At 43.8% G+C, this 18,863-nt stretch overlaps 1 protein-coding gene across 1 annotated transcript in view; it reads left to right on the forward strand.

Annotated features, from left to right (window-relative positions):
* The window catches only part of UNC5D (unc-5 homolog D (C. elegans)), a gene marked incomplete at its 5' end in the record, with an annotated part of 51,718 nt that overhangs the window by 9,454 nt on the left and 23,401 nt on the right, over window positions 1–18,863 (forward strand). The window contains 5 exons of the mRNA XM_009874342.1: window positions 287–430; window positions 3,129–3,232; window positions 15,768–15,948; window positions 16,470–16,637; window positions 17,890–18,054. Coding sequence (XP_009872644.1) covers window positions 287–430; window positions 3,129–3,232; window positions 15,768–15,948; window positions 16,470–16,637; window positions 17,890–18,054 — 762 coding nt within the window. The remainder of the gene's footprint in view (window positions 1–286; window positions 431–3,128; window positions 3,233–15,767; window positions 15,949–16,469; window positions 16,638–17,889; window positions 18,055–18,863) is intronic.

Below are 18,863 nucleotides of genomic sequence, written 5' to 3' on the forward strand. Positions count from 1 at the left end.
ATTGTGGATTATATTATAAAATTCCCGATAAAAGTTGTGGGTGAAAAAGGGACAAGAGACAAGGTTTCTGAGGGAGGTGTTATGCCCACAGTTCTTGTAACTCAGCGCTTTATGACCTGCTCAGCTTTTAGAATTTAATTAATGGCAATATATTATTATCAAAGTAATTAAAGCTTTGCCTTGATTAAAAACGGAATTGTTTAATTAAAAGGAAAGGTTTGGCTAACCTTAACTTCACGCCCAAGCAAGCCTGCATCAGCTAATTTTCTGTATCTTTCCTCTTCAGGACTGAAAGTTCGCGAGGTGTTCATCAACGTGACGAGGCAGCAGGTGGAGGATTTTCACGGGCCAGAGGATTACTGGTGTCAGTGTGTGGCGTGGAGCCATCTAGGGACCTCCAAGAGCCGGAAGGCGTCTGTCCGCATAGCCTGTGAGTAGAGACCGTGCTCTGCTGCTGCAGCTTTGGTCGGGGAGGGAGCTCGCTTCTATTTTACTATGGGTTGACCGAGATGCACTTAGACTTAGCGAGTCTGTTTCAGAGATTTTGCATTGCTTATGCACAGTGTCACAACAGCACGATTCAATAAAATAGGTTAATGCAAATTTAAAATCCCCTGAAAAGTGTCCTTCTGCTCCATATTGATCACAGTGGTCTAAAAAAATATGGAAAACCATTTAACAATGTCTGTCTTCTACTCTTTGTATAAAAAAAAAAAAGCAGAATACATTAGAAGCTTTTGGAGCACAGTATTTTAAATCAAGTTTTCAATATTGAAGCATATCATTGGTCGTCAGGTATGGTAAGCTCTGGGGAAAATGAGATAAAAGTAGGAAAATTTGAATAATCAGTAGAGGAAAAAATATCTTCCCTCCTTTCTCTGAGGAAATGAGACACAAACATCCTAAACAGATGGATACAGAAATTCTGTCATTTTTCTAAGGGACTAAGCATACGCTGTTTAGAGAAAAAACAATATTTTAAATGCTGTTCATACAGACATTTTAAAGAACCGCTACAGAAGATAATAAAATCATTCATAAGCGAGATAGGTAGTCTTCCAGTATTTTAGCTACGTAGTTGATGTGAAATCTGGATCATGTGGTTGAATTTGTTGTTCAAACAATCAACAGACCATTATGTGAAAGACAAAAAAATGGAAAATGTAATAAACGCTATCATAGCAAGAAAGACATAAAAAAGACACAACCCAAATAGAACTGTGAGACAGAGGAGATACTCCATTTTTACCTTGCAATTAGCTCTGCTACATTTTCTAATGGAATCAGAGCAAAATCCTCTACTTTTGCAGCAGTGCTGCTGGCAGAGAAGTCAGGAAATTACTTCCCTCAGCCTGTTGTGACCGTTTTTCCGTTAAATCACTGGTTCAGGTCTCTAAAGGAAGTCCCAGGAAATGATGTCAAGAACCTGTGAAGAGCTGGGACAATTGCTTCTTGGAAAGTGATGGGGGGCAGCAGGAACAGCGGGTTGGGGAGGCTCAGGCTCTGCATAGTAGCTGTATCAGGTGGTGCTGTAGAATCTTTCTAAGATTATGCTCTTTTAACAGCATAACTTAAACATTCGGGATGAGTAATAGGACAAAGGAACAACTCCTGGATTTTATAAATGATAGATTTTTGGGGTTGCCTCATTCAGTTTCAATGTGTAAATGTGTGTAAATTCAATTTTTTTATTTTACTGCATTAACTGTTGTAACACCGAATGAGCTAATAATTCCCCTGTATTGCTAAGCTGGAAAGGCCTATTATTTCGAATTGAATTTTTATTGACTTTTCTCTGCACTGTGATTTCCCGACCCCATGATACGGCAATGTGAGTAAAACTCAGAATGAGCAGAAGCAGGTGGAGCTGTGTGTTGGGACTTCTAAACCCATCCCCGTGGTACCAGTTCTCCTGCAAACCACGTCCCCGGCTGCCGTCACCCCTGCAGGTCCCGTGTCAGCATGGCAGCTCGCCCGAGAGCTCTGCCCTTCTGCCCGGGGTCATGTCCCCAGCATTTTGCCGGAGAATTGTGCTTGGCGCTGGCCACTTGCAGTGCACCTTCTACTTAAAACCTAGAGATTCCAAATTGTGACTCAAGTCCAAAGCATTACAGCACTCGCTACTTCTCTGAAAAAGCAGGTGAGTATTTCTTTATGATAGTGTGGAACGCAGAGAAAATGAGAAGATGGATCTGTCTCCATTTTTCATCCTAATAAAGGCATTTGTAGGCACAACTGCACCTAACAGTTAACGAATGACTCTTTAAATAGGGTACTGGAGAAGATATTGGTTACCTGTGGGGAAAAAAATCAACATTAACAAAGAATCATAAGAAGGAGAATACACGCACTGTGTGCATCTTTCTCTGGCGAGAGGTTTGCCAAAATAAGTCTTAATATATTTTATAAAATACATTAAAGTGTAACTGATTCAGAGCCTCTGCTGTTTAAGGGGGTGTATTTCATGAAATGTAAGCGATGGAGAAGATTAACTCAGTAAATCCACACTGTGGAATCTGAGACACTGTTTGAAGAAAATGAGTGTGTCTAATGGAAACATCCTAATGCTGAAAGCACATGTAGTAACATTCCCTGCGTTTTGTTTTCCTTTCACAGTGAGCAAAACTGTCCATATGCGTGGGCAGATCTGGGTTGGGTCGGTGTCCCTGGATAGATGTTTCCTCTGTGCTGGCCATGTGCAGGTGATCAAAGCAAAACATCGAGCTTAGAGTGTTTGGTAAAATACCCTGATGCTCGTGTGCTGGGAAAATGATTTACCCGGTCCTGGATTCATTCAGTTGGTTCTAACAGCACCCGGTGTTGTTCCTGCATTTAATTGTCCCGTGTTGGAAAGGCAGTGGCTTGCGAGATTGCACATGCACCTGCAACCACGGACTTTGTGGGTTCTAAAATTGGCCGTCTCTGTGGTTGCGCACGTTTCGTTCCTTGAAGGTGGATAAATGGAAGCACAGTGAAGCTGACAGGATCGCTTTGGCAGTCCTTGATTGTCCATCGCCGTAGACACACGCTCCTAGAAGAATAAGGCAAAGCGGCGGCGCCGCTCGCTTCTGCAGCGACGCTTGGGGAGGGCTGGCTTTTATAATGAGTTATCGCATTACACTCTGCAGATTTACGGAAGAACTTTGAGCAAGACCCTCAAGGGAAGGAGGTTCCTATCGAAGGGATGATCGTCCTCCACTGCCGGCCGCCCGAGGGAGTCCCTGCGGCTGAGGTGAGCCTTCGGGAGGGGATGGGGAGGAGAGAAGCCGAAGGGGCTAGTCTGCTTTGCGCCTTTCAAGGTCCGGTGTTAGTCACAGTGTTCTTCTCTCACAGGCTGCTTTACAAACGTATTTTTTGAGAGTTTTAAATAAGTGCGTCACACTCAACAGTTAAACAGGATATCTTGCCGTTTATGAAAGTTAGGAGTTGCATCCAATGAAAAACTGACATTTTAATTGCTTTCTGCAGATAAAAATTGTCAAGTTCTCACTAAATCCCGATTTACTGATGCGGATAGTAAAAGTGTTATTGCTGCTATTAAAGCCTGTAAATCTTAACAGGTCATATTTGCTTTCAGCAATAAAATTTCACATAAAGGCTCGGGACGCAAGGTTAATTCTATCCTCATCAAGGTAAACAGTCTACTGGAAATAATTCATTGTCTTTAGAAACTGGGTACCTGATTCAAAGAAATAAAGGCTCTGGTCTGTGGCAGTGAGCTTGAGGTTATAAACTCCTGTGGTGTTTTCAGGTCCAGGGTGACCCGCCCTGTTAAACATGTGGATGAGAAATAACCGGGAGAGCCAGGAAGTCTTGCTCAGTAATTGTTACGGGAGTACTGAGAAGTGTGGAAGGTTTCAAAACCCAGTGCTGGCAACAAATCTGCGGTTCTGATCCAAGAATTCATTTCATTAGAGTTTGGATGAAGCCCTAGATGAAAACATGAGGCTTGAAATAACTACGGACAAAGAAGCTCGTCTTCTGTTTCATTAGATGCAAAATAGATGTTAATTGTGGGTTGTTGTTTGTTTAATCCGTGCTCTGCATGGACCTGGAAATGCAAACTGAAAACAAAAAGGGTGGGAGAGTCCAGGCCCTTTCATGTTACCTTGCCAGTATCCGTCTGGATCCCTGGGGAGGGTTTTGATCAGTCCATCAAGTGCAGAAGTTGGGGAATGTTATTTTCCCGAAGCGCTCCCGTTTCCTGCGCTTGCCACAGTCCCAAGCTAATCTAGCGATTTATTTCTGACACTGGCTGTGAGTGACTGATTCAGGCAAACCTCTAATCGTGCGACGCAGCTCCGTAAGAGGCCGACGCTTTACAACCGGAATGGAATTTAAATTCAGCTCACTTATTTCTGTGAGCCTGCCCCATTATCAAGAATCTAAATCTTAATCTCCCAAATTGTTTTTCTGCAGCTTAGAGGTGCTGAAGATTTCTTAAATCTAAGCATAGAAGCATTAAAAGTAAATGTTCTTGATCTACACCATAGTTTAATCTGAAAAACCCTGCCATTAGTCCGGCAGGCAGTGGAAGGCAGGGGCGTGTTTTTGGCTGATCTCGTCGTTTCCTGGAGCGGCCAAGGAGGAGAGCCTTTCCTTCCCGCTACTGCTTTCCACATTTGCAGTCAGTCCTTAAGTATTTTCATCCGTCATGTTGGCCACTGCTGAGGTTTCCTTGTTTAACACACATGGAGTGAATGGATCTCGGCAGTTCTTGGTAGGCACGAGGTACTTGTTCCTAAATATATCGGCATTTCCCAGGCATATTTATGCCGTTATGAGCCATCAGTGGCAATCCCTTACTGTGCTTTTTATGCAGGAAAAAGTGTTTAACTGAGGAGCAGCATTAGGGGTCCACATTCCTGAGCTATCATCACAGCAGTTTTGCCTCTCAGTACTAATCCCTTTTTTATTTTTATTTTTTAAATTTACTTCTGGGGTGGGACAAGAATGACATACAGAGATCATACAATGATCGAGATCAAACCTCACAGAAGAGGTTCTCTAGAGATAGTTCCTCTAGAACAAGTTTAGTTTTGCTGGAAGAAATTTCTGTTTCTACCATCTGTTCCAGAATGAGCAGGGCTTCACTAGTAAAAATGAAAATACCCAGATGAAGTTTGCTTACATGTGTTAATTTCTGCACACAATATGTCTAAGAGGAGTTAGAGAATATGGATTAAAGGTTTGGATCTGTAGTTTAAATGTATCTAAGCTGCATATGGCTTAAAAGTTTGCTTGCATAAATTACTTTTCAAATAATGGAAGCTCATGTATCATTGTCAATGCTCTGCATGCTCATACAGTTCAGTTTTAGTAAATAGTCTTTAAGCTGAATAACACATTAGTGAAAGCAAACAATCAGGGAGGATTACAAATAAGGAACGGCTGTACTCTAATTCAGCTTTAATGTTACGCAGGCATGAATCAGGAGCACCAGATCCTGCTGAGGCAAGCACTGATTTTAATGCTGCTTTGAAATGGGCTGCGCTGCCTTGATTCATTTAGCAGCAAATTTCGGTTGCTTGTGTCAGCTCCCTCTTAAGTAAAAGACACATAAAGGAGCATCTCCCTCAATCTGCATTGTCTGTCCAAGAATTCGATTACACTCTTCATCGAGCCACAGTCCATCTCTCCTGCATGAAATACCCCTGGCCTGAGGTTACTGCTAATAAAACCTTGTGTGGCAGCAGCAGTCGAGAAAACTTAAGTGTCCAAGGCATTACCTGTGGCTGTAGCCCTCCAGATGGTTTAGACAGCCTCAGTAAATTATGAAACCGTTCTGAATTCTGTTTGGACAGGATGGGCACTGATTTCTAAATGTGGTGGTGCCACCCACCATCTCTTGGTGCTCCTACAGCCAGCTGCCCTTCTTGCAGCCGTTGTTCGCAGGGTTCCCACCTCCAGAGTTTGCTCTGTGAAGAAGCGTGAGAAAATTCTGCGCCTCCCTGCTTTGGGAGCTTGCTGAGGGTTCGAGGCATTCTGGATGCTTTGCCCCAGCAGCAAGAAAGAAAACGCAAATCCCGACTCTGGAAAAAGATTTCAGATCCTCGTCTCATGTATTCACGTGGCAAGCAAAAGAGAGCTGGTGAGCAGCTGTGCTTGCAGGCATCAGCACTCAACACAAATAAATTTGGGTTTTTTATGAGTTAAACATGAAAATAAAAAAGAAAATCCAGCATTTAAGTAGAGCATCTGACAATCCCCTGCTGTGGCAAATGTTGATTTAAATATAAGAGAGTCTCTGCTGGCACAGGCTGGCTGGGAGCAGAGCCATTGCTTTCACTGCTGATGCAGAGCTGGCCCAGGGAAGAGACCGTTCTGGCTTTCAATCCCACAACAGATTCTCCCCATAGAAATGTTTATTAATTGTGTGCAGCAGAGCCCTCCTTCCACCAGGAGCGTGTGCCCCGAGGCACTCGTGGCACGGGATAGGAATCGGCCGAACTCTCTGACGAATCCCTGTCTGCTGGTCGTTTCCGTGAGCCTGCCAGGTGCATGCCGTGGGCTTGGATCTCTGTGCCGAGTTCTTGTATTGCTGAGACTGTTTCACTCCATGGACGTGAGAGGAAGTATTTCTGATTTTCCTTGGTGTGATGGAGAGGAAAGGAAGGGCTGCGTTCTCCTCTCAGAAAATGCGGAGTAGAGTATCGAGCTTGCCAGAGCAGCGCCTTGACCCTCGCTCCTGGTGAGTGTGTGCACCTCTTCACAGGATGAACCTTGCTCACTATATGTAGCTGCTTGTTTTGGGAGCGTGTTGAAGAAATTTGTGAAGGGAAGAATGGCTTCTCTCTATTAAAAAAGCCCATTTTAAAAGCAGCGCATTTGACAGGGACGTAATCCATGATGCGTTTTTTGAGCTGAATTATCTGCTAGTCTGGCTTACCAGTAGCCTTCCTTCACACTTGCTCCGCTCAGAGCTCAGAGAGCCTGTCAGTTCACCTCTAAAAATATTTCAGATATATCTGCAGATGCTTGTCCGGGCGGCAGACAGCCCCCTGTATGACTTGCCCCAGCTGCCGTTAAAAGTGCATCATGTTATTGAGGTAAAATGCGTCTCATGCTTGGGTTGTGTTATTTTTTCCCAGTGCGCAGTGCTGGTTTTTCTGTCTGTGTGTTTTGTGCTTGTTTATCGTTGTTGTGTAAGTTTAGTTTATTACTTTGCATTATTCCTAGGAAAACAGCAGTTATTCACGGTGCACTCCTTTGTCTCGCTCCAAGGAAGCATCGCACTGGTTTTAGATGACTTCTAGAGCACATCCTTAACCTACAGCCTTGCATAAAATATACTCTGCATTCAGCTTCAGCCGGGCTCTTCAGTCTTGTGTGTAGCTTACAAATGGCTTCAGTTCAGCCTTGAAAATGTGAAATCAAGACTGGCTGGAGCAAATGAGGCATAGCTTAGTCCCTTTTAGAAAGAGAGAGCTTGTCGCTTGGCACTTAATGGAGTTCAGTGCTCTCTCTGCTTCCACACCCTCCTGAAGTTCTCTCTTCATTCATCCCAGTCCCGGAAAAAGGTTTATCAAGAGGCAGATGTGCAGTCCAGCACGTGCTCTTCGAGGTCCTTTGTCTTTTGTTCACCTTTGGCATAAAACCAGCATTTGTGTGGTTCGGATCGCAGGGCGATGCCATGGGGAGTCTGATGACGAGAGCGTTGGATGCTGCCACGTTATGTCACCCTCTGTAGCCCGTTACGTCCACAGAGATGTTTATGGAGTTAAACGCATGTGGGTCTCTAAGGGAGCCGCCAGGCCAGGTCACCCGGCGGCTTTTCACAAATCTCCGCTTTAAATCGATGCACAAAGTGCAAAGCAATGGAGGTGCAAGCTGCCAGTTCCTAAATGGGTGTTAAGCCCTCGCCCTTGAGAAATACGTGTTGTACTGCTATTTTCTATGTATTACAGTCCTGCCATTACCATGATATAGTGCTGTTCATACCTATTACCTTGACTATATAAAACAACTTTGGTAAGATTTCATATCCATAATGCTGACAGGTTGGTAACCCTAATCATACCTTAGTGTTTTCCTGTATTCTTGCCAAAGGATATTTTTCTTTCTATTAATTTTAAGAACATACTGAGCACTGGAGTCTCTGCCTCTCAGTGACACAATCATTTACTTTCAGAGTGAGACAATGAGAGATGCAGACAACTTGATTCTGTCATTTTATGCAGCTCTGTACCGGCTCAGGTGCGGCATCTGGAATCAATATGACTAATAGATCCTGGTGGTTTGCGACAGAGTCAGCAAACAGAATAAATTATAACATCCTCTCTGCTTCACTGGTGCTAATTCCTTCTTACTGCTTGGTTATTGATAGTCATGATATTGCACTCTGTGGCTGTTGTCAAACCAGTCTTGAACTGCAACCTGGAAAATACTCAGTCAATATCCATTTAATTAAGTTTAGGATAATCTCTGTTCCACTTGTTCTACTGTATTAGTGTTACAGAGAGCAAAATATTAATTATTTTTGGTACAACAGCAAAAAAGTGCTTTCTTTCGGAGTCCTGTAAAATGGGGCACCTTCCCAAAGTGCCCCTGAAATGCACTCGGCTGCCCTGCAGGGCTCCTCCTCGCAGCACTTTCTACAGTTACTGCCTGATTTTTGGTATTTTTCCTTTAGTTTTCTAATAAAAGGGCAGCTGTTGTGCTAAACTATTACTGATGAATGTAAACTTGTGTTGAGTGCTCTGCAGAGGTTTGTGGAATACTCTAAAATATCTTTATCATTTAATATATGCGTATTTTTTAAGTTTTAAATGTGCTGTATCCAGTGCTACTTTTTCAAATGTTTAACACAGATTTTGACATTTTAATGGACTGCCGTAGATGTTCCAGTGAATATCTGCATGAGTTCCGACGGTTTATTTACTGCTGTAGCTTTTATTGCAAATGTAAAATCATTTCTTTTCTGGGCAGTACGTATTCCATTGCAAACGCATCAATAAAATGTGAAACCCACATAAAATTCAAAAGCTGCAAGTATTCCAAAAGTAGTGAGAGTCGTTGCTGCCTGTTTTGCATAGGCTTGTGTATTTATGGGACTTGTACACATACAGTAAAATGTAATATGGCAGGATAATGGTGCTGTAGTAAAACACTATGGCAAAAAAGGCTGGTGAGTTATAGCCATCAATGAATCTTGTTTCTAGTTATAGAAAACAGTATGATTACTAAATGCACACAGCATGCATTTCATACAGTGAGCTATAGATCTTGGGTCTGGAATATCAGTATTTGCTTTACTTTTAAGGTGTATTAGTTACAAATACAATAAATACGTTTCATTTTTCACCGAGGATGTTTCACTTTCAACGCTGGGCTCGGCTGCGTGCAGTAAGTCTCAGTTACTCTTGATCTCCACGTGAGCTCTCCCTATAGACTGCTTGTGCTTAAAAGCAACCGCTGCAGCCAGCATGTCTCGGTTTAAAATACAAAGGAATGTGATAGTTAACTTAGATGACATTGTGTTTGGAACAGTGGAATAAATTCCTTTTGCTTGGTGAGGAATTATGCAAATTCTCAACTCTTAGTAATGAAAAGCAGGTTTCAACATTTGGGACCCCCCAACTGTTTCTCTGCAGTCGGTCGGTAGCGCGTGAGCCGGGAGCACGGTGAGATCTCTCAAGCGCCCCGCTCTGCGGGAGGGAATGTTGTCTTACACTCCAGATCTTCCGCCCACGACTGAAGCGTTACTCCAGACTGCTAATGAGGAGTATTGTTTCTGGGAAAGAAATCGGTCACACTACAAATCCAACTTTAATGGGAATTGCTAATGTCTGCAAACAGATGCATTTCAGGCTGGAATAGCCCAGGCTGTATTTCAGACTTGTAAGGTATTAAAATGATGAGTGAGACCTTCTGAGGTGCCACCCTTCGAGTAGGGCGTACGTAACCTTCGGGTCCTTGGGGTGGCAGCTGACAAATACAGGATCTTAAAATTCAGGTTGAATTGGGACATGTACTCTGTGAATTACACCTTTAAAATACTGACATTTTGGGGAGGAAATTCCTGCCTTTTTTGCTAAACTACTTCATCCTAAATACCCTGAACTTTTTGTATTATTTTTTTTTCCACTCAACCTAGATCATGGATTAGGAGTTACAACAGTGCCTGGAGTAATGCTCTGCTGAGGTTCAAACAAAAATGGGCTTCAAAGGCAAAAAGGCTTGTGATTATCAGTGCTTGTAAAAACGGCTTTAATGCTGTTGCTCAATATGCTAAAATAAAAAGCCTTAGATTCCACAGTTGCTCTGTGTAAGTGGGGAATAAAAAGGACGTGGTTTTGCATAGAATTGGTTGTCTTTTTAAATATGTTCCAGACGTTGTAGTGGATCGTCTAATGATCACAGGGTGTTCTGTCCTACTGCAGTTATTGGGAGCTCTGCTGCAGGTACAAATGTAAGCTTCTGAGACGAAAATGTACCCTCTTACAGATAGATTTCTTGACTTCACAGGAAGGGGAAGGCTTAGATCCTTTTCCAAAAAAAAGAAAATAGCACATTATGCTCTTTCAGAGGTGGAAGGATTGTTGATAGGTTGAAGCATTCAACCCACCCAACACACCTGGTCTGAGAGACCCCCACTGGTGAGTATCGGCTCCAGAATCGGTTCCAGTCACGTGTGTTGCTGCACTCCCGGGTTGTGTTTCTTTTTTCAGCATGCCTTTCGTGTCCAGCGTAGTGGGCGTTCTCGCTGTTCCGATTCTGCTGATGCAATATACTCGGGCTGGTCCTGTTCGAATCTGGAATAAACATCATTAGAGTACCGTGAAACTGAAATGCTGTAACGTTCAGTGTCGGGTACGATCACTGACGGCACGTGAAACGGGCTGTAGTCCAGGCAGGATCACCTTCACACGTCCTCGGGCGTGAGCTGCGCACGCTCCTCACCTTCGAGGTTTTCTTGAGAGCACTGATCTGCAGCACGGGCAGGGGTCCTGCTGCTTTTTGTGAAGCTGTGCAGTGATGTTTAAGCAGCAGCAGTTAGAAATGCACGTGAAGAGATCTCTTGTTTGTGCTCCTTGGTTTCAGTTACTGTAAGCTTTCTGTGATGATTGTCTTATCTCCACGAAATTGCTATAATGCGATACTGCCTATCAGGATGCCATGTTAGCAAAACACTGTAAGCACACTTCCCAATAATCTTATCTAAAAATGCTTTTTCAGTGTCAACTGCACTTATAATTGCATACTAGAAGTCTGTGTGTCGAAAAATAAAACCTCTCTGGTGTGGCACCATGAAACACCATCCCCGGGGCCACTGGCCGTGAGTGTCTTTCCAGCCTCCCAAATTCACCATAGTGAGAAAAAGGCAGTGTACCTTGCCTACCGCTAAAACAAGATTTGTGGATTACTGTATATCCTTAGATTCTGAGCTATTTAGAAAAAAGAAAAGCTCTAGATGAGTCTAATCTGCTCACTAATATTGCTGAGCTTTATAGTCAAGGGACTAGGATTTGAGTTTCAGCTACATCATTTATTTCTGCTTACCATAAAATAATTCAACTCGTTTATGTGCACTGCCCCTCTGGAAAAGCACCACATAAGCCCACATAATAACCTTTGGGTTTATTAATGCTGATTCGCTCATAATTTTGGCACAAAGGTAAAAGTCAGTATTCTGATTAATGTTGGATGTTTGTTTCTCCAAAAATAGGAATAAACGTATTTGGGGATCTGATTCTACCTTTACCAATCAGATAATGTACCAGTAGCAGTGGCGTATTTAGCAATGTGTCTTTATAATTGTGTCTTAAAATAGCGTGTCTGAGTCAACTCTTTGCCCACCTTTAGCATTATAAATGGAGATATGCGTACAGGCTGTCACCTTCCCCATTATACTTGTGCAAAAGCAGACTGTCATTCCGTTTTGACTCACCCCCTCTGGATTTTTCAGCAACGGGATTTTTTCGCTTGTGATTACAGCGCACAAGCAAAAGTGCTCACTTCATTGTGAACTGGCCGTAGCTCAGGGTGCGAGGTGTCTCCCTGGGCTCCCCTTGCTGCCGGAGCTTTGTGGAGCGCAGGCACCAGCTGTGTGCCCGTGAAGTGACATAATAAGGAGGCAGCTGCGCATCAGCAGCGTGCGGCTCTCGGGTTTTCAGGTGATCCCCCTTGCAGCAGCCCAGTGCATCCCTTCAGAGAGAAGATTCCTGTGCTGCTCTCGCCGTACAGCCAACGAAAGCCAGGCTGATTTATGAGTTAGTCAGCGTGTCAGATTTATGTAATGAGATTATATATTCAATCTAATGAAGGAAAAATATGCTTACCAGAACGGGATGACAGCGCTCTGATTAAACGATTCAGTAACAGTATTCCCTCAGTGGATTAATTTTAAAAAATGCAGGAGGTACAGCTGACCTGCTTCTTGTGTGTTGTTAGAGATCGGCTCCTAGCAAGGAAGATTAATGTTTGTTGATTGTGGTGATAAAATAACTGTGTGATCATAAAGGTAGATACAAATGGATTGTACCCAGCAAGCCAGTCTTTGTTTTCTATTAATCTCCCACAATGATTTGTGCTGATGGAGCCTTCTCCTACTCATCTGTTTGAGTCTTAGGGTAGAAAGCCAAATAAACCTGGAACAAAGATACGCTGCCATCTCAACGCACGGCTGTGACGGGGGCACCTGCCTTGGAGATTTCTCCAGCTTAGACACACTTGAATTTTTAGAAACAGGAGTTTCATGCTAGATCTGAAAGGGATTGAAAGGAACATGTCTTGCTCTTCTCCACTGAACATTATAGGTCACTGAAAAAGCCATTTTTAATAAGGCTTTTAAAGATTGGGGAACATGAGACATAAATCAATGACGAGGTAGAAAGAAGTTCTCCTAGCCAGAGGCCTGAGCTGATGAGTATGGGGGGAATATTCATCTAAGCTAACGTTCGCCTGGTGATGCTACCTCCCTCGGCTCGCTCTGCAGGCGGTGAGGGGAGTGGCAGAAACGTGACGGACCTGAGAATTAAGAAATCGGAACAACAAAAAAGAAACTTGAGAAATATATGAGCTGCTGACAGAATGTGGAGTTAGGAAGCATTTCCTCTCGGGTCGTTGGTTTTGAATTAATGTCTCGCTAGGTGTGGCCAAAGATGTGAGAAGCGTTCCCTGTCACTGGTGAGCTGGCTGTTGGTCCCACTGCTGGTGTGCGGCCGGGGAAGGGTGAGGGAGCTCTGCTCGATGTGGTTACCTGCAGCCTCACGAGCAGCAAGTACCCGCTTGTTCACTGTGTTCTCTGCCGCTCTTTCGAGACAATAGTTAGTCCGTTGTCCTTCCATTTAAAATATTAAGTGAATCTGGGACTGGCAAACCGAAAGATACAAGCATTGGCTTGTTCTCCAGCAACATCAGTGGCTTACAGGAAGGTTGCGGATGCGTGTAAAGCTTTCTCCGTGTGAGAGGGAGAATATTTAAAATCTGTAAATTGACTATGCTATAAGAAACGTTTGTGCTGCCGTAAGTCGGGTGTTGACCTTTCCCGTCTTAAAATCCTGAAGCGTTTATCTTGCACCGAGAAAGCGATTGATTCCCTCTTCAAGAGAAGCTGACATTCTAACTATATTATCTTTGATATATATGTACTCTGGTTATTGACCACACGCGAAAGTCAGATGTTGTGTTTAAAGGGCAGGACAGTATAATCTAAAAGTAGGAGTACCGAAGGCTTTTGTCTTCTGACCTACAAAATTAGCACGTGTGCCCACAAGAGCTCTGAGTTGTATTGTTCCTGTTGGGTGTTAAATCTCTTTATAATCTCAAACAAGACACACGGGAAAGAACAGAAAATTCAGTTGCAGGCAGCCAGCTCTCGGGATGGTTAAATTAGATTGAGCAATTGATGGGGAACTGTTGGTGCATCAAATCATTTAAGGCCTGAAACTGATACCTGACCTGCTCTAATCTTCAAGGTTTAAACAATAAGTTTTGTATTAAAACCTACCAAATAAATAGTAGTTTCTGTTCCTGCGTGCGTTATTTGCACGTATGAAGCATCGTGAGCTCCGTCACCCGCAGCAACTCAGGCAGCAGAGGTGGGGCTGGGGTGTGGAGCTGCTTTAATGTTGCACACAGCAGAGGGAAATACAGGTGAGCTGGGATAAGGGTTTGCTAACTCTGTTGTAATCTACCCAGGATATGGTGTATTTAGCTGATTTTACTTTGATAATGCTGTAAGCTGTTCTTTGATAATTGCTTTCTGTAATTGGAACAAATTCATGATTATGCTAATTTATCTGCTGGCACCCGATATGAAGTAGCTGGGTTAATCCATACCTGCCCCTGCATTCCTTTTGTAGATCATTACATGATTAGTCTTTGTTAGAAATTGATGGGAGTATTTTAATTCTGAGCAGATTTCGTTTCGGGGAAAAAAAATCATTTATCTTTATATAAACTTATGGCACATTATAGCAGTTTCAAAGTCTAGTTGGAGATAGAAACATGAGGCTCCAAAACTCTTTAAACATTGATGAAGGAGACTGTTTTAAAAAAAAATAATTTAAAAATGAAGATTTGAGAGGAAAACCCTAACAAAGCAGCGTTGTGACAGCACTGTATAAGAACGCAGACACGGACAGGTGTGTCTTGAATACTTAATGTGAGCTTTGATGGTGACGTTCTGTCTTTGTTACCCTTTTGGGTAACCGCTGCTAGAGGAACAGGGTGCGCAGTGCGAAACTCCAGGAGGAGGTGCAGAATAAACTTCATACTCAGGTAACGCCTCATTTGATGGTTGTGTAAGATCATCACTTCATTTCACTCTGCAGTCGCCAGGTAGGGCAGCAGTGCCCCAGAGCTCGGTCTGTGCCCGGGCAGGTTCCCGGTGGCGCCGTCTGTGCCGGCCCACCCAAAGGAGCGATGCTGCTGGAAGGGGAACCCGCGGTCTGGCACGGAATCTAATTGGCTTTGATGGTCAGCTTTTGCAGGTTTGTTTATAAACTGGAAAATCTACAAATCGCAGACCATCTGCGCAGAGCAGCGTGCTAATGAACGCCTGTAGCCAGCAAATCCATAAGCTCATTACCACAAAGTTCCAGGTCTTTCTGTAAGTTGCTAAACGAGGTTATTCATCTGAACTGAGATGAGGAGGGGATTTGGCTTCAGGGTACAGCCATACCTCCTTCAGGTCTCAAAAAGCTGTTAAAATAATTTGCATTTATTCAGTCTTTTAACAGAATATGTTGATTCGTTTCTATTTTTACTTTTTCGCTTCCATAACAGCGGCATACCATGCCTTAGCTATTTCTTTTTTAACGTTTCAAGTAGAGAAATGCCTTGCAGATAATTCCTGTGTCTGTTCGGAGATATGTTGGTTGATGAACTAGCGAACAGGTATTGAAATATATTACACACAGCATTTCATGGTATTTATGTACCTTGACAACAAATACTAATGGTTTCTGGTTTAAGAATGTTTATGTAAATTGGGAATCTGCCATGAGGATTTAGCTCTCCTGCTGTGTGTGATGCCAAGTGATTTCGTCCTTCTCTGTTTCTTGTTACTTTATTATGTGCTCGTGCTCACATTTCATTTGATGCAGTGAATAAGCTCTAGGGTCTTCAGAATAGGAATAGTTTCTTCCCTGAATTTGTGAACGTCTGCCTTTTTGGGAGTCTCATACCAGCTTCATAGTAAAGACATCCTTGTAATAAAGACATGAAACCACTGAAATGCAGTTTTGCGGATTTCCTGCTTCCATCTTTGCTTTGCTTTTCTTGTCCTACTTCATGTTCTTCTCTTCTCCATCCCTCGCCAGGTGGAATGGCTAAAGAATGAGGAGCCCATCGATTCCAACCTGGATGAGAACATCGACACCAGAGCAGACCACAACCTCATCATCCGGCAGGCACGGCTCTCTGACTCCGGGAACTACACCTGCATGGCTGCCAACATCGTTGCCAAGAGAAGGAGCATGTCTGCGACAGTTGTGGTGTACGGTCAGTGGAAATATGATAATTATGGAAAAACTCAGATGTGCATGCTTTTATTGCTGGAGTACTTTGTGTTTTTAACATACACCTGGTTCTGATCCAGCCGGCTAAACTCCTTCCTGCTGTGAGGAATTCCAGTTCTGTTGCTCAGTGCCTGTGTTTCTTTACTGCACGTGGCAATTTATTGGTGGAGGCAGAGACTTCCTATGTCACCCTTTTCAAAACAAGGAGGTCCTGTTTCTGATTTAAGCAAAGCATATTCTATGAGAATTGAGGTGCCTGCTTTTACCTCCTTCCCAGACCCTCTCAGTCATTGCACTTCTTGCTATAGTCTTCTTCCCAAATGAACTTTTGTGTTATTGATGCCATGGCCTTTAGGTGGTCGGGTACTGGCAGATGGAAATGCTCCTCGGAATTTACCTGTAGGACATAAAGCCAGAATTCTGCCTCTGAGTGGAAAGATCTGATCAGCTCTTTTGCTCGCCGTCCCTCACCTCCCGCAAGCCCAGCGTGTCTGTGTTTTGCAGTTAACGGAGGCTGGTCGTCGTGGACCGAGTGGTCCAACTGCAACGCGCGGTGTGGCCGGGGCTGGCAGAAGCGATCACGGACCTGCACGAACCCTGCGCCCCTCAACGGAGGTGCCTTTTGTGAAGGAATGTCAGTGCAGAAAATTACCTGCACTTCTCTTTGCCCTGGTGAGCTACGCAGAATACTAAGGGGTAACTGTGGATGTCACATTTATGGGAGAGCTCTTTGGGGGAGACAGTTGTGCTTTGAATACCCCACTGAGGTCAAAAAAGGAAATTGGAAATATTTGCAGTCTTGCTTAGACTGCACCTCAGAGCCTCATATAGGATCTAAGCAGCAGTTGCAAGAACCTCTGGCCTGGTTTGCCAGTGCTTTAACTTACACTGAGGCTACTCAGTACGGAAAGTGGTCCAATATGAAAAATCCTGTGGGTGAGGGTACAGGGAAAGGGGAGGTGATATCAGTAATGCTACAATGAGAAATGCAGAAACCTAAGCTGAGAGCTTCACTTAGAAGTGGTTTTTAGCTTGCACAAGTTTGCTTTCAATTATATAATTGAGCTTGTGCTGTGCACGGAGCGTGCTGGTACCTCCCTGCGCACTGTACATTGCCTCTGTGTTCACCTGAAACCTCCCTTACCTGATTCTGGAGTTGGTGTTCCCCACACACAGCGCAGGGAAGTCAGGAGGATCATATGCACAGATGTTTTAAGAGACTGCGTTTGCCCGCGGTCACAATGTACCTTGTCTGGATTCTGGCAAATCCCTCTTCTGGCTTTTCCAACTTCTCAGATGCGACATGTCCTGAAGTGGGTTTTAAAGGCCTTAATATTATTTTTTATATATCTCTGTGTTCATCTGACTGTTCTTCAATCTGATTTATGCATGAAAATGAAAGGGAACTGTGGAAACCCTTCTCATTTGGGACAGGGTCAGAGAGAGCCGTAAATCAGTCAGAAAAGCAAGATATTGATCCACCGCCTTGCTCAGGGCATTAGCCAGAAGTCGACAAGGCCAGCCGTGCTCTTTTTGTAAATGTCAGCATCATTTCTCTGGTAGGAAAATGTGTGGCCTCTCTATATCAGACTGCTTTGAGGTAGAATTTGTATTGGAACATTAGAAGCTAATAGCTAGGTGGCAAAGAAAATGTTTCCTCCTGCAGTTTTAATTGACTGTATTTGCAGAATGTTAAATACCGGTGCTATTTTTAAAGCTTCCATATTGCACGCTTGAGGAGGTACGTTCTAATGCTGGATTTTAACTCCATGTCTGATAAAGCTATATTTACTCCTCCTGAGAATTCTGTTTTACTTGCTGTGACCTGAGGAGAGAGATGAAATGAGTATTCTTGGTAGGACCTCTTAACTGCGCCACTTCGATACGCAGTGACGCTGCCTGTTTTTTCTTCTTCCCCGGTCAGTGGATGGAAGCTGGGAGGTGTGGAGCGAGTGGTCAGTGTGCAGTCCCGAGTGCGAGCATTTGAGAGTTCGGGAATGCATTGCACCACCTCCCAGAAACGGAGGGAAGTACTGCGAGGGCTTGAGTCAAGAGTCGGAGAACTGCACCGAGGGGCTTTGCATTCAAGGTGAGTAACTGCGGGCACTCAGCTGCATTTAGTTGGTCTGGGCTAAAATGTGCATCTGCTGAGATGAGGAAAATAATTTTCTAAACAAAATGAACTCCCTTTTTTTGCTCTGAAATTTTAATGATTTCTTAATGGCAGGTAGCATCCTGTACATTGATTCATAAATGTGCACACCTCAGCTGAGACATGAAATAAGACTTTGGCTCGAGGGAGGGAATACCCAGCGGTCTTGCTGTGTGTCCCTTGGTTTCCAGGGTTGTAGAACAGCTCTCCAGCTCCAGAGTGTTAAGCAGACAAGCTTCAGTGTTTAAAAGGGCGTAAATGAAATTCAGACTTTTTTCCTTCCCCATGCCTTTAAAAAAAATAGTGATAATTTGTGCCCACTGCAGTTCATTCAGCTTTTGAGGACCAGCGTGGTGATCACATGATGTTTTCTGAGGTCTTTCTCCTCCCTCTACATGAATGCCCTTCCCTGCAGATGGCTTGATAAACGCAGAATCCATTCATGTGTCCAGGTTAGCATTTCCGCTGGAAGACTGTCAGAAGGATGCGTTGCAAGGGGCATAAAGAGACGCAGCTGAGGTCTGCACGCTTACCATCGTTTGTGACAGTCGTGAGTTGGCTCCTTCTGTGGTTTTCACCAGTTAAAAAAAGGTGGCTCTGTTCAGGTCACTGCTTGCAGGAAAAGCCTGAACGACACTGCAGGCTGGTAAAGATCTGTCCTACCTCGAGAATAACACCCTTTCCGATTGCGGAGTTCGGTGTCGGTCCTGCACCTCACCTTCCACGCTGCGCTTGTGCATCTGGGA

Source organism: Apaloderma vittatum, unplaced genomic scaffold (genome assembly GCF_000703405.1).
Source record: "Apaloderma vittatum isolate BGI_N311 unplaced genomic scaffold, ASM70340v1 scaffold12408, whole genome shotgun sequence".
Lineage (NCBI taxonomy): Eukaryota > Metazoa > Chordata > Aves > Trogoniformes > Trogonidae > Apaloderma > Apaloderma vittatum.